Here is a 21,378-nt window from a genome sequence, read left to right on the forward strand (position 1 = left end):
AGTGTTAGGAGTGTTAGCGGTGTCGCAGCCACTAACACGCGGGTCCTACATGAGATTCGACGGTCACTCAGCACATCCACGAAGACCCAAACTCGACGCATATTTGGCCCATGTTTGCGTCTCCGCAGACAGGTCCCAGACGCATTTTTCGACTCATTTTTCGACTGCGGTCCCGTTGGAGATGCCATAAGAACTAAAATACATGTCAATACATGTCAATGCACGCGTAAAATATTCAACAAGATGCATTCTATCAACAAATAAATATAGTTGACTAATTTTCTGCATTCTCGAGCAGTTGATGAAGAAGTATTTTCTACAATTTCACATTATCATTCCATGAAAACATTGTCATACTCAACAACCCGTCTCCGATCCTCATCATCCGTCATACGATCCTCATCATCCGAATAATACATTTCCATGCTCCGGCAGCTTGCATCCTCATGTTCTGAATCTGTCTCCTCCATAGCTGCTGCTCTCCACATCATTGCTCTGTTTTCGTCAACCTGCCAATCTGCAATGACAGGTGCATAAAGCAATTAATAAAGTGTCAGGCCATGGATATATTTTACCATGTAATCTAGTAACAAGTATAATTCTCAGTAAATGACCTCCAACTACAACTGCAGACATTCGGGTCAATGACCTCTTTAGAGTAACCAAGAAATTTCACAAAATGGCGACAGAATCCAAATTCAAATAAGTAGCCAAACTAGTTAGACCTGTGGTAAACACGTAAATTTTATAAGCGTGCTCTCGAAATTGTCTAGCTGCAAACAAGCAAGGTACAAACCCGTAGGCAATAGCCAACAAGACCGGTGGCTATCCTCAATCCTGCCACGTTTTCTTTGGAATGTACTACTGTTGTAAGGATATGTAAGTAACCTACTATCCATATTAACTTCTACAGATTATATTACTTAACTTACCAAGAATTTTATGTGAGAACTACCAATAAAACGTTGGCATGATAGAACAAAAGCAGCTCAGAATAATACAGTAAACATCAAAATGTGAATCCAACTGAAACATTCATAAACACACCTGCAATCTAATCCAAGTAAACGAACCAGAGATAGACTTCTCATGCCCACAATCCAATCAAACAAAGGGAAAAAGAGCTAGACTTGCCATGCCTGTAATCCAATCAAACAAAGCGTCCTAGATCTGACTTGCCATGACTACGAAACAATCAAACTAAGAAGCTAGAATTGGCATGTCTCCGAAAGAAAAGGAAGAAGCAACCAAGAGCTAGACTTGCAAAACATCCTAACGGTTGGCTAAATTAAAAAGTCACATCACATGAACTAACACCAACTAGGTGCACAGTGCACAATGAAGTTCGGTTGCCTAAACCAGGAATCCAACCAAAACCAGATGAGGATGGGCATCCAAAGCTACCAGGTCCAATGCAAGTATGTTGGAACATGAAGGGCATAACAAGGCCAGAGCACTCACAAATTGCCTCCAGAATAGTGAAAGAGGAGGGCAACAGTCTCAAGGTGCACAGGGGCTCCTGAGATCACTCGGGCATAAGTAGAAGATATTTGTTCACTACTACCTCCATTCGTAAACATAAGATGTTTTAGCAAAGCCAAATTGACTTGCCATTTGCCAAAACGTCTTACATTTAGGAACAGCGGAAGTAGATGTTGCTGTCAGTGACAAGCTTGGATTGGAGCAAGACAAGTGCACTTGGGTTGAGTGGAGTGAGCGCATGAAGACATCTAACACGAATTTGGCACAGCTTCAAAGCCATCTAACAGGCAGAGACATAGGTTAATGAGACTCCAGAAACTGCCTGATCGCAGGTTGACTTATAGGACTCGGGAAGCCCTAAGAGATCCAGAAAGATGGTACTGGTTACAACACCAATCACACGTACAGAAACATAAAGAACAAATAAATTGGCCCATGTACCAATCGGGTTTTCAGAGTTGGACATATCACTAAATGAAGCAAAAGTTGCCATGCAGAAGAATAGACATGGAACACGATAAAGCATGCGCATTTGTAATTACCTGATGGCCCCACTGTGTATTTAGATAGCACGCTGCATAGGAAGGGTTTGTACATAAATATTCCTTTGTATTCGTCACGCTGCTCAGCATTACGGTAGTTCTTGTAGGACTTCAGTGTCGCCGTCTTCATGTCAATAGTGACTATCCACACCCTGTCATGATAATTTGGCCCCAGCAATACGAAGTGTAGTATGTCTGGGTCTTGTGCATCCACAACAGGAAACCGCGGAACCCATAGAGGTAGGCGGGAAGCTTTAAAGGCTGTTGCCCACAGGTGTTTGACATCGAGGATGCTATCTTTTTCCCAGACCATCCCCGGAATGCACAGTGTCCATGTCTTGATGATGGGTCCAGTGGTCTTGTTGCAGCAACTATCAACACTAACAAACTTGATTTTTCCCTCACAGATACCAACATTCCTATATGATTCGATCGGTACACCTTCTTCTTGATCATTATCTTCAACACTGAAGTTTACTTTTCTCACCGGTACAGGGAATTTGACGTACTGGAGGTTAGGAGAATCACTAAAAATATCGCAGAACATCAGACCGGTATTATAATCAACAAAGGACATCCTGTTGCCATATGAGAAAGCGAAGGCAGTGTCCCACTGAAATGGCTCCAGCCCATTGTCATGGTCGTAAGGCAACTCTATTTCTTCCACATCCCAGTTTTTGGCACCTGAGCAGAACCGACCAAGTTGAACTAACTCCTTGCGGGCACCTTTACATGTATTGTCGACAACTAAAATTTTTCTAAAGCCAACAACCATAACACACTTGCCGCAGTGAGCGATACCAAGAACCCCAGGCCATCGTGCCCACTCATCATCCATACAAGGTAGGCGCTCAATTGGGGGGGTTTGCAGGCAGGGTGCATAGATGAAGTACTCTACAGGATAGTTGTACCCATACTTCCCTTTCACAGGCACCACGATACGAACAAGCAGTACTTCTCCATCGGCGGCAACAACGGAGGAAGCCCCATAGAAGCCGTGCTCCTCTGTGGGGGGTGTCACGGCCTGTGCGCAGTCAAGGTGTACATAGGAGGATGCTGGCGGAATAGCACACTGAAGGGAAATAGAAAATTCCAAACCCGCATCTGAGTGGAATGTGGCCTTTGTGCAATTGACAAGCTTTCCAAGGACAAGTGAACTGTCAAGCATAAACCATTTAGGGATGCCAAGAGATTGGTCAAAGGACTGAGAGGAAGTGGCGACAGTGATCATCTTCTCCAGCTCCTTCGGATCCTTACTAGGACGCATGCTGATGGGACAATGACACCAAAATTTTCAGTAAGAGTATGAGTTCAACAAAAAGAGACATCATATTATTTGTTCTGAAACAAGAATGCATTGTCACTGAAATTCGTGTTGTATTTCCAGTACATGCTACTACCTCCGTTCCACAAGATAATAAACATATAATCCTATAAGATAACCAGATAAATCAAAATCGACCCATGTCCTGATAAGCAAGTGTCTACATACAAACTACAAAAGGTGAATTCAGCAGCAGGCAGGGGGGGGGGGGGGGGGGGGGGTGCGGAGGGGGGGAGGCGATACCTGCTGTACAGATCGAGGGATGGAGGGCAGCGGCCCGCGTATCCTCCCCTCTGGGAGGAGGCCGGAAGGAAGGAGAGCGAGGTGCGCCGCCGTTCGTCAACAAAACGGGTGCGTGTGCTAGGGTTTCAACTTGTCGAGGAGAGGATCGCCGCTCGGTCCTGGGTTTCGAGGAGGTATGTCCAGGGACTCCGGATATAAGGATGGAGGGGGCCGCTCCTACGACTTTTCGCGTCGGTTTGGGAGCCGACGCAAGCAAATCTCTAGACGGGCCGCATCTCGTGCGGCCCAATTACTGTACCATTTATGTACTATTTTCCTTTTTTCTCAAAAAAACTTTTTTCTTTGATTTATTGTTTCTTATTTAATGTTTGTTTTTTATTTTTTATTTTATATGATTATTTGACTGATTTAATTAAATATCCAAAAAAAATATTTTACCAATTTGAAAGAAAAAAACACAAAATATAAAAAAAAGAAATACATATGTACTTGCAAGCTGCATGGGTATTTTTTTTATCTATATCTCTACTACTTATTCTCTACTACTTATAAAGACACCAAGTACCGTAGGAAAATCAAATCTAACCTGTCCATGCATGGATCACACGGTTCAGACTTGTCTATTCTCCCCACCACGATCACGCATCCTTCTATCCCGCCCGCATCCACGCACTTGCTATCGCTTCGATAAATCCCAGAAACATCGGTGCCGACGGTTCTGGCCTCTTCTGCTCCTCCCGAGATCTCCTCCTCCTCGCTGGTTGCTGCCGCCGGAGGTACAACCTTCGCCTTCAATCACCACCGCCCAGCCATGTTCCTCGGCGCATCTTCCTCGCCAACCCCCACGCCTCGCCGGCAGGTACGGTCGGCTGGAAGAGCTCCTCACCGGCCCGCCGCGCTCCTCACCAAACCACGTTTAGCTCCTCTTCGCGCGGAGGCGTTGGTCTGGATGCGCCCGCTGCCCCACTCGCCGAGTTTGCTCTAGCTTTCCCTGGGACAGTCTTCAGGAGCAAGGTTAATTTCCTGTGTAAACTCCGTGTAGCCCTGCATCCAACCCGCCGCCCGTCCCCAACGCAGCGCCGCCCTGTGTCCAACCCGCCGCCCGTCCCCAACGTCGCTCCTCTCATCCCCAACTCCCCATCGCCCGTCCCCGTCGCTGCCCGTTCTCAACGCCAATGCGCCCGTGTCCGTCGCCGCCCGTCCCAAACTCCGCGGCGCCGACCGTCCCAAACGTCGCCGCCGTCCCCCCTGCCGCCTCCCTCTCTCCGCGCTGCAGCCCGTCTCGGCGTCTCCCACGCCGCCATACAGGTTTGCCCGCACGAGTTGGGGTATTCAGCTGATAGAAAATGCAAGAAAGTGCCATCAACAAAGATTCGTGAAAGAAGGAATGGTTTGGATCTGGGCAAGCTTCCATAATTAAATAATCTGATCCTCTCTCATAGTAGTATCAAGTGTCATTTTCAAGAAACCAGGTCTTGTGCTTATCTTAGTTCTCCTTCTGGCTATTCCAGCCCATCTCGATCTAGAGTTACATACAAGTTTTAACAGTCATTGGGATTTCCTAACGGGATTTGTAGCTAGAGAAGTATATGTTCTTCCTTGCATGGTCTGCATTTTTAGAACTTCTACTGTTAATGTCTTTTTTTTAACTTGTTAGTGTATGGGCTGGATTAAAACTCATGCATGCTGCGCAAGTGCTGAATAGCTACTTACAGTTGATTGCAACACAATCTAATGCTTGACTGGTTTTCTAGCTTTCTTCCCCAAAATTGCATGATGTCTAATCAATTATGTCTTTTGTTCAATTGGTAGCGACTTCATCAGTTTGTGTGCTTCTGTTAGAGATCAAGCCCAATGTGTATGCTACAACCATTGCAATAAGGACATGGTGATGGTTTCGTGTGTATGATATGATTTTTTACTGTTATATTTGATTTTCTTTCAGTCCAGACTCATTTTTTATACTTTAGGTCTTCAGACTAAACCTGAAAAGAGCCGCAACAAATCAACTCAGAATTGAGTGTTTGGCTTAGTAGATGGTAAAAGAGAGTAACAATGTAGCAGGCATATTTGACCGATATTGTTGAAGCAACTTTGCTGAAACCATGCTATTCCAGCCATATTATTTCTATAATAAAGGATGATTCTTCTTTTTTTGTACAATGTCCTATGGAGGGGATCAGTGGTAAGAGTCAGTTACCTATGTTGAAGAACTCAAGTATCGAGGATGATCTGAACGTTGTACAATGGAGGGGGTCAGTGGTAAGAGACAGTTACATATGTATCAGAGGTCTGCATAACACATAGTCCTCCATTTCTTTCCGTTTCGGTAGGTAGGAATGGTTGGTATTATTAGTGTGATTTTGTAAGATAAGCTGCAATTTAGTTAAGAGTATTTCTCTATTATTTTCCACTCAGTATATCACATAGCATGCATACACTTGCCAGAGCATTTGATTATAATCATTCTGGTATTTTACAGGTCAAGTGATGCCAGAGGAGATGATTCCAGTCAAAATAATAAAAGATGACGCCCCATTTCCTTTAGCATGGTTTGAAGTTTGAACTTCCTCACAAGATTGCATGTTTTGATTTGTTTATTTTGCAACATCTGTTGTTACACTGATAGAATTATTATCCAGTACAAGCCGCATGGAACATGAGAGTGGGTTTGGATCTAATTTTCGGATAAGATATGCTACCAATGTTAACCTGCTTTTCTTCTCTGTTTACTAAAATGCAATGTAGTAAATCTGAAGCTGTTATACTATGTATAAGCAGCTTAGCATTTACTTCTATGTGCAGTCGCGTGATAACTTTTATGCTAATTTGTTTCAGAAGCTATCTTCTATCAGCTGCAAGTACTCCAAGAGTAGTTTTTCCTTTGCACTATTTAACGTTTGTACTCCAAGAGTAGAAGTCGATGATTGCTGGTTTTCATATGTTTTAGCCCTTGTGTGGAATCAAATGACTTAACCCCGGTCACTGGTGCAAAAGATATAACATTGCGGGTTTTTTATTACCTACGATTTTACACTTATACCTGACCATATATAAAGCATTGTCTTCTTGCATATATAAAGTCTCTGATCTATATAATGTTTTACAGTGGCAATCTTCCTCATGAATTATGGATTGTCTTAGTTGGGCACTTGGCAAGACGCAGCACGATCTGCTCCCCAAAGTGATCACCAACCTCTAGGTTGCTCAAATGTAATCAACTATGATGTTGTTTATACTTGATAGATCAGAAGTGCAGCATGCATCTGCTAATGATTATTATATCCCACTATAGTTGATATTGATGTCATTTCCAGTTATTGATGTCATTTCCAGAAAGAAGAATCTGACTACTTGAAAATCAATCGTGGTGGTTTCTTTCATGAGGAGAGTTGCAGTTTATGCAGATTGTGCTCTTTTCAAACAAGGTAATGCACTTCACCGTATTGAATAATTCTTAGGATGCAGATGACATTGGATTTTTAGGCTTTAGCACTCTTCATAAATAAGGTTCCACTTTTGCCATGAATTGTTTGGGTCGACACAGTCTTTCATCGCCATAAGCCACAAACAAACTCATATTTATAACAGGCTCAGTTGTTTTCATTTTGCGTTTTTAGATAATATAGGAACAAACTGCATTTAAAATTGTAATGATTTTTCCTATGCCACTGTATTAGGAGCAGCCGGAGAAGACAGAAACTTGCTTGACTGCTTACCTCTTGGGTTTATTTGTTATCCATTTGTGACTATATTTGCTGCTCCTTATAAAATCATTTATTAATAACAATGCCCACTGAATGAAAAATTGACAATGTTTACTTATCTTTGTTGATTGTCTTAGGAATTGCTGGCATTTATAGTGAGTATTGAGCAAGTTTCTTGCCCGGTGACACGGTTGTTTGATAGAAGACACAAGATTTGAGTATTCAAAGCTTTCACGATCTGGCCATCCTTGTAAAAACAATTTGTTAAATCAAAGCACGATTATTTCAATAATACTTTAACAGTTCGGTTTATGCATAAACATGTTCTGAAATTATTGTTGTAATGAGCAGAATATTCATATGAGATTATGAAACTATCATTGCAACGAACATTATATTCATGTGAGTTTACGTGTTGCCATTCTGAAAGGTTTAAACATAGTTCTAAATATAAAAACCATGTTGCCACGTATAGGTTGGGTGTTCTTTGATTGTTTGATTCTTTCGCATTCTGGTTTATCTCTAGATAGAGAGCGTGCGTTGCACGTGCATACTTACTAGTACTACCTCAGGTCCGATTTAATCGACGCACCCTCGCTTCTAGCTCTCACCTCGCATGTACACATTCGGCGTCGATTAAATCCGACCGGAGGAAGTATATGTTATCATAAACCTAAACTATGCTTGTATCGCTGTAAATATCATGAGAGTATGATGTTGGATTCCTTATACCAATTTTTGAGATCATGACGTCATAGACATGGAGCTAAAATTGAGTGGTATTACAATGTGCTAATGTAAATTTCAGTTTTAAATAGTTGTTGTTTTTCTAATGGTCTCTTTGTTATTGGTTGATTAGTACATGAGCAAAGACCAACATCATTGTATAGGTATACATGTATTTTGTTTTAAAATCCTAATATATGCTATTATGTATACAGGAAAATAGTGAGCTATCTACGTGCGTAGCTATATATGTACATCAAACCGTTGGATTCTCCAAGGGAGCATATACGGTCTGGCTAGAGTATTCGATAGTGAATTGCTAGTTTGATTGCATGCACCGATAGTTATTTGTCAAGAAAATATGAAACTCACAAAAGTAGTTCAGCACCGGAAGCGGCATTTTGCGACGCGTGCTCGGGCGGAAAAAAGTGCTCCTCCGCCGGGTGCGCCATTATGCAGCGCGTGGCGCGGCGCGAACGGCTACTTCGACCGTTTTCGTTTTAAAATAAATCAAAAAAATCAAACAAAACACGAAAATTTAATTGAAAATACGAAATCTTTTATCGAAAAGTTCTTTTGGATCGTGGGCACCAGTGATCTCAATGTATTAAAAAATTCGAAAATCATATTTATATATTTCAAAAAATTATGTAGTAAAATTCTAAAAGTAGCCAATGATGTATTCCACCAACGTATAAAATTTCAATTACAAATTTTTTTTTTTCTGAGCTACACAAAAATGACAAATTCTGATTTTTTTTTGAGATTTGAATACTATAGTCAGATCCACATATTTGTTATTTTTGTGCAGCCCAAAATACATATTATTTCCAGTTAAAAATTTACACGTTTGTGGGATACAATACTGACTACATCTTATTTTTAGATTTTTCTAAAACTTAAAAATATGATTTTTATTACTTTTCTAAAAAGGGATCACTGGAGCTCATGTGCACCAAATCTCTGTCCATCTTTTATCTCTTACTAGGAAAATTGCCCATGCGTTGCAATGGGATTAATTTTTTAATATTTTGAAAGATACGTTTTTGAAACACTTGTATTATTATGGGTAGATTGTTATTGAATATATCATAGTCGATTGAAATAAATTATTTTTCTTTACGTGAAGAAGCCTCTTAACAGAATGCAGTTACCATCAAGTATTAAGATTGATTCCTTGTCGGGTCATACTTATGGCATGTATTTCTTTGTGGTTGCACGTCAATTTCTTTTGGCTCATCCAAATAATTTCCTTTTACATGCGTCGCCCTACATGGATGCCTCAAAACGGTTTGTTGTCATAGAATGCTTATTTGATAAAAGATTTGTTTATTTATGTCAATGAAATCAATGCCAACACTTTATACTCAAAAGAAAAATTCAATGGCACTAATTGGCACACTTCCGGCTTGATTACTTTTAGGGCAAGTATAATAGGGACGCTTAGCTAGGGGCGCTAGGAAAGAATTCCCGGATGTTTTGGCGGTTCCCAACCTATTCCCAGCTAGTTCCTAGCCTCTTTCTTAGCATCGATGAATAGATAAGAGGCGGGCGCTTAGAAGATAGGTGCAAAATACATCTCCTAGCGCCAGACGCTTAAGCAGATCTGGGATTTGACCTTTTAAGCGCTCGCATAAGCGCTTTCCAATGTTCATGCCCTTAGGAGAACTTTTACTGTGCTTGGATAGCACATGAACCGTTCATAGTATGTCCATCTGATGGTGGAATCGTTGATACCTCCCAGTACTACTAATTCATCCAGGGGCGGGTCTGAGGACCTAGCTCAGAGCTGAATGGTAATCTACTAATCTTTATGCGCGTCCTTTGATCTGGCTGACACGCAGCAGGTCTCCGTCGTAAGGTTCATCGCGGACGCGTCAAAGTAGCACATAATTTTTCCGACCCTAAGAACTTCACATCTGGAATAGTACACGCTCAGATGACTTTATTTTCCCAATATTCAACAGAGAATTTTGACCTCGTCAGCTGCCATTTTTTTCCTCCGAATTAATCAGTATACCCGCTGAAACATATAAAGTACTTGTGCATCAAATTCTCAACTTCAGGATTGTAGAACTCGCGTTAGAATTCAGGTCGATGAACATTGAACAACTAAAAAGTAGTCCGCACATTCATGTACGTCTTGCACGAGGAGGTGATGGCGTCGTCCAGCAAAACAGGACATCCTCGGCAACCGCTCGGACCGCGATGAAGTAGTATTGTGAAGGTCACGTCAGTTTTCCCATTATAAACCCAGGGCAAGTGAACTTGTTTAGCTTCGACTGTCAACCATGTTGAACAATGAAGGATGCCGGCGACCTCAGCACACCTACGAGGCAGACGGGAGTTCCACCTTCCGCGTCAAAACACTAACCCGTTCTGCATCGCCTCGGGCGCAATTCACCGCCAGACACACCAACGACCACCGGCGTGCATCCCGGGCTCCCTTCCACCATCACGCGGCGCCCCAGATTCCGCAACTCACACCATCGAACTCAACCATGGGTTCATGGCGTTGGCCCGCGGGGAAGCAACTCAAACCATCGAACTCAACCAATTTATGGTGTTGGCAGCAGCAACAACTTTGGGGGTAGAGATCAAACTTGACGACCGCACACGGCGCATCGCCGCATGGCAGGACGATCGATTGACGTCGTGTTGCCGATCACCAAAATCATCCAGAGATCTTCAACAACGTCCGTCTCGATCACCAAAGGAACGCGATCTTCAACAACGTCCATCTCGATCACCAAAGGAACACCACACGCGTGGCCAGCACACAGACCAATCTCCGATCTGCAAAGGAACCTCCGATCTGTAATTCAGCTATATCGATTGCGACGACGAAGTACTGTTTGGCGTCCCTCGATTTCTGAAACCGCCGGCACCTGGCCAGGTCCGGGTCGACGATGCTCGAGGCCCTCGATTTCGTATGTTGGCCTCGCTCCCGACCGCAGCGCTGCGTCTGTTTATTTATTCTGTACCTGAAGGAGCCGTGCGTGCAATGGACACCTGGGATGTCACGCAACCTATTCTGATCCGGTTTCTCGACCTATGTCCGGTTTTCTTACATGCCAAGCCACGACGTACCAAGGAAACTCCCGATGGACGGAAACTACGGACAACGGACGAAACGTACCGAACCAAGGAAACGTTAGCTCCTTTATTATTAGGTATAGAATAGCAATCCCCCGCTACCTAATTTATCTGCTCTGTCCCCCACGTCACCCCTAATTCACTGGCGTTGCTGTGTCTCCCGAAGCCCGAATTCCCTCGCATGGGCCTGGTGCCACTACTTGGGCTGGACGTGAAGCCCGCTACAGTAGCTCGCTTCTTTCTTCTGTCAAAAGGAACTAGTTAAAATGCCCGTGCGTTGCCACGGAAAAACAAAATATAAAGAAGGATGATATATTTCTAACTTAGTTTTTGGATACCCAATCCTATACATGACATTTTTATCCTTCTTATCCCTTCGAAGACCAACATGTGTTCTTTATGTCCGTTTTACCCATTTCAACCCATCATGTGGGATCTTCCACCATGTTGGCCATCTTTGCATAACATAATTAGCAGCAGTTTCATTGTCTGAGTGTGTCTATAACAAGAACAACTTTTCTGATCCCAACAAATGCAAGCAGAAGAATAAAGTATAGTGTCTCTGTTTTTTTATACATTGGTAGATATTCTTAATAAGAAAATATTATATGAGTAGCATAGGTATACAAAATTACATTATAAAAATTTCCTCCAATGCATACAACCATTTTCTCTAAAACCTATCATTATTTCTCGTATCTTTCCTCCCACAAGTGGCATTTTATTGCAACTACTCATTTTGTAGGGTAGGCAGAAGCTTCATAAGATAGCTTCAATCAAACAGTTACTTTCTTTCACTATAAAACTGAAAGCACATGCATCAGTAAGTCTGGCACACTTACATACATAAAATTCTTAAAAAATAACACAAAAGTAACCAAATAAGATGTACCCATAAAGTTATGATCAGCTCTCGCATTTGCGGAGGCAACTTAAATGTATTTTTTTTGCTAGACAAGTTAGTAGATTTTGAATGTTGTACCTGTGTTACTCTTACCAGTGTTTGTGTCATACAAACATTGAAGTACTTCTGAGCATGACTTGGGTGCGGCAGCCCCGGCGGCGACACCTAGATTCTGCACCTTAAGAAAGTACTTCTAAGCATGACTACATGCATGTGTTGAATACATGTAATCATGAGGTGTGTTGATCGAGTCTGAATTCAGAATTACTTGTACCGTAGTCTTTGTGCGGACATGCTCCTCTATCTTCTTCCAGTTGTGGTCGAACCTGAAATCCACATGAATCAATCATCTTGCTCAGCGACTGCAGATTAGCTGGATGTGGAGGCAGAGTAGAACAGAGCACGTACCAGTGGCATGTCCTTCCTGCTGACCTATGGAGGGCATCAAGGAAGCTTCATGCGCCTCCAGGCACCACCTCTCCCTCAGCCTGGGGAGCCTTCCACACTATCCCTCCGCCCGCCCCTCTCTCTACCCGGCGTGGATCTGCTGGATGTGGAGTGAATTGGGGAGGCATCCCCTCTCTGTTCTTTCCGCAGTGGCTTCAAGAGTGGCGGCCCTCGTCCCCCTGAGAATTTCATTTTGCCCTATGTTGAAAACCACCTGAGAAGTTGAAAACCATGAGTTATATTTTGCTCTATATTCGAGAAGGTGATCTACATGTACTGTTCCGTTGCAAAAACGTGATAATACTTCCACGAATAAACAGAAACCGTTGAAGAAAAAAAACCTGCATCCTAGCTTATGCTTCCGTACTGATCTCTTTTGCGTGGACATAGGAACAACACTAAGAGATCAAAAAAATTCATCCATAACTTTCAGTTAGCTGCAGTAGATAATACATGTAGATGTTCATATACTTTTGCTGCCCATTGCTATTTGCCAAAGTTGCAGGTTTTACTGGCTCTCAAATAACATCCTTAAGTTTTTGTTTCTCTTGGTGTAGAGGTATTGTTTCTACTGCGTGGTATTGATCCTTAAAATGGGAACTACGGGCACACCAAGAAAAAAATATATATCACCAGCTATAACACAACAGCTATCTCACTCAATTAGTCACCCAATTTTCACTATGCCGCAATTCGTGTCATCTCTCGTAATATTCTCTCCAACTGGAATTCATCATTTCTCCATCAACACTATTTTAATGTAAAGCAGTGACATTGTAAGTTAAAAGGGCATGAGACTCGTCGCAATAACAATGGTAGTAAGTAGTAGAAATGACCTTGTAAACTTAATATGACAAAAGGTTGCTGGCAATATAAGAAATGAATGACAAGAATGAAAGAAGCAAGAGCACTATCTTGATACTATGTTGTAAATGACTAAGCACCAAATACCAGGACACATATGAAGGCATTAGGTGGGTTTCCAGAAGAGCATTAGAGGTTAAGAAGGTACTTTAGAGGTGTTTCCTGAGAACCTGAAAGTGGAAGACCCTATACTATCAACAATGATCACAGAAGCACATCTCTTCATCATTGATGCAAGAAGGAAGCTACAGTACAATACCATCTTCTCAGTTTTATATAAATCAAGTGTGCTTCTTAAAAATGATTGCATCATGTACTGATATAGCCGATGTCATTCCCAATTTCTAGGTAACTATATCTTGAATTAGATTTCGGAATCTGCTATGAGTAAAATATAATAAATGGTTAGTCCCGGATCGTGATTGTTTGGAGAAATGCTGATGAAATGCATGTATAGAACCACCCAGGGCCTGAAGGCTGCTGCTTCTTGAGGCGGGTTGATGTGGTGCACACGTCAGGCATCAGCAAAAATCTAGGAGCGATGGAGATTGAGGTGATTATGGATTTCTGGCAAGCAAGCTGCATAACTGTTCACATCCGTTTTGCAGATATAAACCAGTAACAGAACTAATCAGACGAATTTTGACAGAATTATTACATTACTTCATCTCTATTGAAATAATTTGACCTGTAGACTACTTAAATAGTTAAATTTTCAGCCATGCATTAGTATACCCTTATTCGATTGATCCAAAAACATTTGGACACCATAAGAGGACTTATACACTAAGAGAATAAAAACTTCCAATGTAAAAGCATAGGAGATGGAGGTATATGGGTCTACAAATTCACGGGACTATCACTCACTATTGAATACAATCGCTTATTCATCTGGTGTCTTTTTCACCTGCTTGCAAAAATATGGTTTTGAACGATTTGTTTGTAATATCACTAATAAAGCTGGACAAAAGAATATTTTCCTGCAATTTAAAGTTGACATAGATAACAATTGGGACTTATTTTTGGACATGTTCAGTAAACAATAGTGCTTAAACCGATACACTTTGAAAATGAACCATACAAAAAATGAAAGAACGAGTTCTTGGATTTATATGGTTGTCATTTTAGCAAGCATGAAAAGAGCACAAACCTGAAACAACATTTTATCCCTGCGCCGTCGACACGTTCTCCCTACACCACACCCCAGAGGTCTCAACGACAATGTGCGGACATCGACGCCGTCCTTCGAGGCCTAGCTTAGGTCCTTGCTCTACAGTTTCTTATACATTGGCTCGCTCTTTGCATTCATAATCATTTGCAGAAGTAGAAATGTTGAGTGATTATTCGTTTCCATGTAGTGATGAAGTTGTTCAAGAAGATGACTGGTGTATTAATAGGAAACATATACCTTGTCCTTGGAGGCGAGATTGATCCAGACCTGTAGGCTCTTATTCACACCGGCATCTCCAAGTGCCTGATGCCTCGATCCGCCGTCATCCACTGATCAAGAACAGATGGGAATGTTAAGTGGGTTAAGTGCAGAATGATTATCTTGTGATTAGAAGTAGACAATAAACAATACCTGGACATCTATTGTTCTGATGGTGCGTTTGTGTCATGAAGCAATCCTGGTGAGTGAAAGGCCCCATGCTTCAGAGAACAAGAGCTAAAGCATTTCAGGAAACGACAACTGAACACGATGCTAAAATAATCCGTTATTTGACAGCAAAACTTAGATATGCAATGCCGTTCACAACAGCATCACTTGAAGTATTTAATTTTGACCGCGAGTACATGAAAAATTCTGTTATTTGACAACTTTTTAAGCAGGGTATAACAGAACATGAAGAGCTAAAGTATTTTAGCATCAATAAGGATTGTGACCACCACACTAAGAGTACTGCCATGAAGCAATCAAAATGAAGCAATAAAAGGAGTCATACCGTTGAGAACATTTTAGTTCTAAATACATCCATATTAATTGCAAGTAATATGAATCGGAGTAAGTAGCATTAACTCGTTCCAATAATTTGCGCATTCAGTTCAATACTCTAGTACAAAAGAAAGTTAGCAGGAGGATTCTTGAGAGGCAACCATGAACCACTGTAATCTGTTCAACTTAATTTCTGTTGCACAATTTACAATCTCAAGCTGACAGCGCCACCAGGATCCACCTTGTGTGTTCTAGTACCCGACCATCTTCTCCGACGCCAACATTTCGTGAGCTCGTTTTCATAGATGAAGGACCTGCAAAATCATCAGAAAAAATCTATTCTCTGTCAGTATTTGTTTTTTTAATAATAGCACGAGAACTGTTATGTTCATTGATTAGGCGAAAAAGATATAGTACAAAGAAAGAGAGGCCATAAGAAAAACTCCCTGTAAAAAAGGTTTATATAACTTGGATTATATTAACAGTAAGATTTCCATTGTTCAATAAATACTGAATACATAAATAAGAGAAAACATTTTATGAATTTATCAAAGAAGAGAACAATCCCTATAGCAGAATTTGGATATAAAGATCTATCCTTCCTAGCGCAAAGAAATCATCTCCCTACACATGCTATGAGCAAATTGGATCAGAGCAATAATTTTATATCGCGCCTCACACATATTTGACTGGAGACCTTCGTACCAGTATTGAAGTTTCATGGGATAGGTTTAGTGAAAAAGAGAAAAGATGCCTAAATTGTGATCTCCATCGTTTAAAACGGAAGGCGGAAGAGCTCCACTACATGATAAAACTATAATCACATATAGATAATTCTATATTTCAAAAGACAATATAGCACTGTGTAGCTAAAGCTTAACCAACCATCTGGATCCCTCAAGTTGCAAATGAAGTACATACAAAATACTGCGCACACACTGGTGAAGGTATAAAATTGAAAGGATCTGATAACATATATATTCTTTTTTCCATATGGAAAGAAAATGTCACTCAAAATAATTAGCCATAAACTTACATATTTTTTCCGAAGAGGCCGGCAAAAGAATTCCATTAGTTGCTTTGAACAAGCAATTGAATAAAGATTTAGTCAGCTCTTCTCGAAAGACTTAACAGAAGAAATGGTCGCCTCATCTTGAAAGACTTACATAAGTAACAAGGGATCACGATCTTGACAACAATCTTCATCTTCACCATAAATCTACTTACTTATTTTGATACAACACAAGCCATAACCAAAACAAAATCAACTTTTAGGACCTGACAGCAGGTCGGGGATGGAATAATAATATAATACTATTTCAATATAACCTCAAAATCATAGACACATCTTCAAATACCCCGGTATCTAATTTCATGAACTGAAGAAAAGCTTGATGTCATTTCAGGTGTAACGTTGACCAAGAGCTAACCAGGAAGCAGAACGTGAATGTCATTTCAGGTGCAATCACATATTAGAGCAAGGAAGCAATAGTATATCAGCAAATGTGATACTATTAGTAGTCTAATTGTCATTATATAACTTCATAAAGAAACTTTTGGAACTGGAGGAAGATTTTTCACGAGAAAACTTTCTGTAATAACTTCCAAAGAACTCACATCGCTTCATAAAGCAATGCGTAAAACGAAAGATAGAATCCCATAAATACATACCTTGAATAGGCAATCAAATAATCAGAATTTGAGGATCTTTTTCCTGGTGGTTGATTACATCCTTCTGCTGGAAATCTAAATACGTGGCACACGTGACAATATGTCAAGCAAATGGTGTAAGATTTTGAAGAATAGTGACCTAAATAGAATTTTACTTCATTCATGGGTTAAACAGAACTCACAATCTCACTTCACGTTTTTCATCAAGTACAGGAACTAAGTAAAAAAATTATAACACATCGATAAATGAATGGATAATAACTTGTATAATATGTGAATCATGAATCTGGAAGGTGCCAATTTAGTTTATCTCGCAGAGATTTATTTATTTGCAATATAGAACAGAAAACTCATATCTTGTTCATAATGGTTACTGCAAAAAGAAATCCTTATGCCCTTTCCTTATTAAAGAGTACAAGAAATTACTTATTACCTATATACACCTAATCGCACAACATTTAGATTATGAGGCAAAGATAAGAACAAATTTCAGAAATTACATATATCCTGCAACGACGATTATCTCTACTACTAACATAGTAACATGGATCAGAAAATCTTAGTGTGTAAATTACATAAGAATCTTCAGCAGCTAACGGATTCGCCCAATCACTGAACTGAGTTATGTGCAATTCAATTACGACCATAGCATAAGTACCACTCCTTTTACCCTTTATCATGAAAATAGCACAAATGTAAGTGACGTTGAGTTGTTGACCTCAACACAACCAGACAGAATCAGCTACCAAAATCCAATGTAAAATTAACATGGGATTTTCTGAAACGAACTAAAAAATAAACTCAATAGCCTCACCTGTCATTGTTCATGACCCCTGCTACGCTGCCCCCATATCCTGAAATATCCATGAAAAGTAAAATCAAAATAAAAGGCATGTACTATGAAAGCAAACAAGAGTGTACATAATTGACCCTCTAATTTTTTGAAGCCGAAGGTTAATTCACGACCAATGACATTTAAAAATACTGGTAATTCATGAACCATTCTCGAGTCAAGTCAAAAAAAACACCATGATCATGAGCCGACTAACAAGTACAAATTCTTACTTCAACTTCGATGATGGAGCTTATGGGTATTACAAAATTGAATGAAAATATGTAACAAAGAGATTGCCTGCTCACTACAAACAAATGCAGAATGGATTTTAAGTACAACTGAAATATGCTTACGTCAAGAAAATGCAGTCTGTATTGTAAGTACAGCTGAAATATGCTTACATCAAGATTAGCAAACAAGCCAATGTGAGCTAGCTGGCAACCTGTGCTCTCCTCCAGAACTAAACGTGTATTCGGATTCGGCAAACAACAGCCATGAAGATTGGCTCCAACCATATCGGAGGTTGGCTGAGTGCCAAGTAAATTGATAAGTGATCCATGTTATTCCCCTTGGGAAAACTAAGAACACGCCTGCATCAAAGCCACCGATGTTACCAGAATAAAACATTTTGAAAGATTTCTGAAGCTACAGCTTATAGTAAGTGAAGAGGACAAGGGGTCACCATTTGTACGCACCAACAACAAATACATCCTAGTAGTGCTTCATCCTGTTGTGCCTGCTGAAATGTATGATTGTCCAAGTGAACCACAAAGTCTGCAGGTCCTTCGGCCGGCTGTCCATCGTTCTTACTACTTCCGTCAGGGCCACCAATGCTACCAACAGAATTGACGTTAGGAATCAGGCTGAAGCAATATGAACAAGAAACTCTGGGAAAACAGCAGAAACAAATCGGATTGTTTTAACAGAAAAAAAATCAAATGAACAATCCATATGGGGCCTCTCGGATCCATGCACCTGCAGACCGAGATCGAGGCCTCCCTGCCCAGTTCCAGAGCACAGACGCCGGCCGTCTTCAGCAACGCTAGGTTCGCACGTTGCGGGCGCCCTGCCGTTGTCCTCCATGCGAGCTCTCCGTCGTCGCGGATAGGGAGGGGAGGACTGGGTCATGGCGGCGCCTCCTCCACTTGGACTTTGGTGGGCAAGTTCCCAACGATACGGAGGGGAGTGAAGGCGGAGGGGAGAGGTGCGCGGGCATCAGCTGAGCAGTGCGAGAGCAGGGAGAGTGAGCACGATGGTCATAGGCGGCGGCCTGGCCAAGGAGAGCAGAACCCTAGACTCAGATGCGGAGAGGGACGAAAGAAACAATGGAACAAAGGGCAGCGACAACAGATTCGGTGGGAGGGACGAAGCCCATGTTGGCCCGGCCCAGATAGGCGCATGCGGAACGGGACTACGACAAGGACGACGAAAAGATTGGTCGTAATACGTCTGGCAGAATAGGGAACCTATTCCTTCTTTTTAAGTAGTGTAGAAACTTCGAGTCGTTCGTCTTCGGTGCTGCTCTCCACCGCCCGTTACATACGAATTCATGTCATCATAATTGAGTCAAAAAAAAATCATGTCATCATAAAGGCTTATGAAACTGCCCCATCATGCTCACAATTTATCAGCCATCATCGCTTGTGGTGAGGTCCCTTGTGGTGGAACCAGCCCACCCAGGTTCAAGTCCTAGACTTGACATGGGTGTTTGCATTTACCTGGATTTATTCCAGGATTTAACCGGCGCTATGCTTTCAGTGGTAGGTGACGTGCCCGTCAACAGCGAGGTGCCAGTGGTGACTTCGTCAACCTCAAGATATGCCGGCTCAGTCCCTCGGAGGTGCTCATAGGGGTAGGGTGTGCGTGCGTTCATAGGGGTGTTTGTACGTGCGTGTTTGTGAGCGTCTGCGTTGTACTGTGTTCTCAAAAAAAAAATTATCAGCCATCATCGCCCAAGAAACTGCAAGGTTTAATTGACCTGATGGCACCTCCAGTTTTAAAAGGCTCCCCGTCCATGGAGTTCTTGGACTACCAGCACACCCTCCTACTCATGTGTGTCTCTTGCAGTGGTCTCAACTCTGGGATTTTTCATTGGGTGCATTGATTGGATTTCCTTTGGATTCTATTGTTGTGAAGTGTATAAGTAGATTGCCTAGCCCTTTCCATCAGTTCAGACTTTTGGTTTAAGTGGCTGGTGCATGAATCTTAACATGGTATCAGAGCATCAGGTCTCGAGTTCAAATCCTGGCTTTCACATGGTTTTCGCAATTAAGCCTAAAAATTGTTGTTGCCCCGGTTTTCGCAATTAAGCCTAAAAATTGATGTTGCCCCCCTCTTTAGCCACCGCTGATGCCCTGTTTCGGTGTGCTCTTCTTCTTTCACGTGTTGACTTTCTCTTCTCTCGTCACACGCGAGTGGGGGTGTTGTGAAGTGTATAAGTGTTGACTTTCTCTTCTCCCGTCACACGCGAGTGGGGGTGTTGTGAAATGTATAAGTAGATTGCCTAGCCCTTTCCATCAGTTCGGACTTTTGGTTCAAGTGGCTAGTGCATGAATCTTAACATCTATAAATGCTGGTCGCTCAAACCAGGAGGATCATAGCGTGTACAACCATGCTGGACAAACCTCCTTTCATTGGTACACAAGCCTCCATCTCTTACAATTGATTTTCTGTTGACATTTAGTTAGCACATAGTCGATTTTCGAGATCCTACTCTACAATGGGCAATTGAATCCATCTCTTATAATTTATATTGCCCCTGCCAAGTAAAAAGGCGGTTCTTTCACTACTTGTACATTCAATCTTTGCTTCGAAGCACCCCAGACAACCCATTGACTCATGAATAGACAAATTTCGGCTCTCTCGGGTAAAGTTTGCTAAACATCGGAACTACTGCTTTTGCAGAGATTGTACGTCGAGTTAAGGCATATGGTCTCGCACATGGGCACTCATCAACGAGATCACCGGCAACTCCATATGCGAGAATGCAAACAGTTGTGAAATGTTTTCGGTAAGAAGTGGAGCCAATCTTACCGGTGGTATCGTGGTCACACACAACAACGAAAATGCTTAAGAACAACTTCCTTGACATCCAATAAGAGCGCCCAACTATAAAGTATAGAAAGGTGGATCGGTCTGATAGAACTAGTCCTTGTAGACACAGACATGACCACCTCTCCAACGAGGCTTCAAATTGTGTAGTACCATAGTAGTGCAATTTTTTTCTATCGTATACTCTGCGATCTTGATTTTGGCCCTCAAATACCTGTTGCATACAAGTTGCAAGATATATGCCACCTCAAATTATCAGTGGGACATGGCACTGAATGCCAACACTATGTGCCACTGGGACTTGTTTATGAACTTTCTCTCCCTTGGCATGATATTGGTCAACAACTAGAACTAGATGGACCTCGCGCGTCTTGCCGTGCCGCTTTTCTTTCCACTCGAATGACTTTTATACAATCTGGATGCTCACCGCAAAGAAAAGGGAGCAACCACAAAGAAAAGAAAGCAACCATACTCAATCCCTAGGAAAATATCACAATTACTCCATCAGATGACAGTACATTTAAACAATTCTTGTATAGCTTTTCCATGCATC

The 21,378-nt window shown here is 41.6% G+C and overlaps 1 protein-coding gene and 1 long non-coding RNA gene across 2 annotated transcripts; both read right to left on the reverse strand.

Moving 5' to 3' along the window:
* Nucleotides 1-332: 332 nt before the first annotated feature.
* On the reverse strand, nucleotides 333-3,766 carry LOC127299660 (uncharacterized). The gene is made up of 3 exons (XM_051329666.2): nucleotides 3,592-3,766; nucleotides 2,025-3,292; nucleotides 333-517 (listed from the first exon to the last, which is right to left on the reverse strand). Exons 2-3 carry the CDS (start codon nucleotides 3,289-3,291, stop codon nucleotides 333-335), a joined length of 1,452 nt encoding a protein of 483 aa, XP_051185626.1. The 5' UTR covers nucleotide 3,292; nucleotides 3,592-3,766.
* A 10,293-nt stretch (nucleotides 3,767-14,059) lies between these two features.
* Nucleotides 14,060-19,092, reverse strand: LOC127299661 (uncharacterized). Its single transcript, XR_011744882.1, has 9 exons — nucleotides 18,470-19,092; nucleotides 18,176-18,364; nucleotides 17,754-17,793; nucleotides 16,940-17,681; nucleotides 16,435-16,693; nucleotides 16,305-16,346; nucleotides 14,918-15,582; nucleotides 14,744-14,835; nucleotides 14,060-14,632 (listed from the first exon to the last, which is right to left on the reverse strand). It is a non-coding gene; the product is annotated as an uncharacterized lncRNA (long non-coding RNA).
* Between the last annotated feature and the right edge of the window lie 2,286 nt (nucleotides 19,093-21,378).

The sequence above is a fragment of the Lolium perenne genome, chromosome 5 (assembly GCF_019359855.2).
Source record: "Lolium perenne isolate Kyuss_39 chromosome 5, Kyuss_2.0, whole genome shotgun sequence".
Classification (NCBI taxonomy): Eukaryota; Viridiplantae; Streptophyta; class Magnoliopsida; order Poales; family Poaceae; genus Lolium; species Lolium perenne.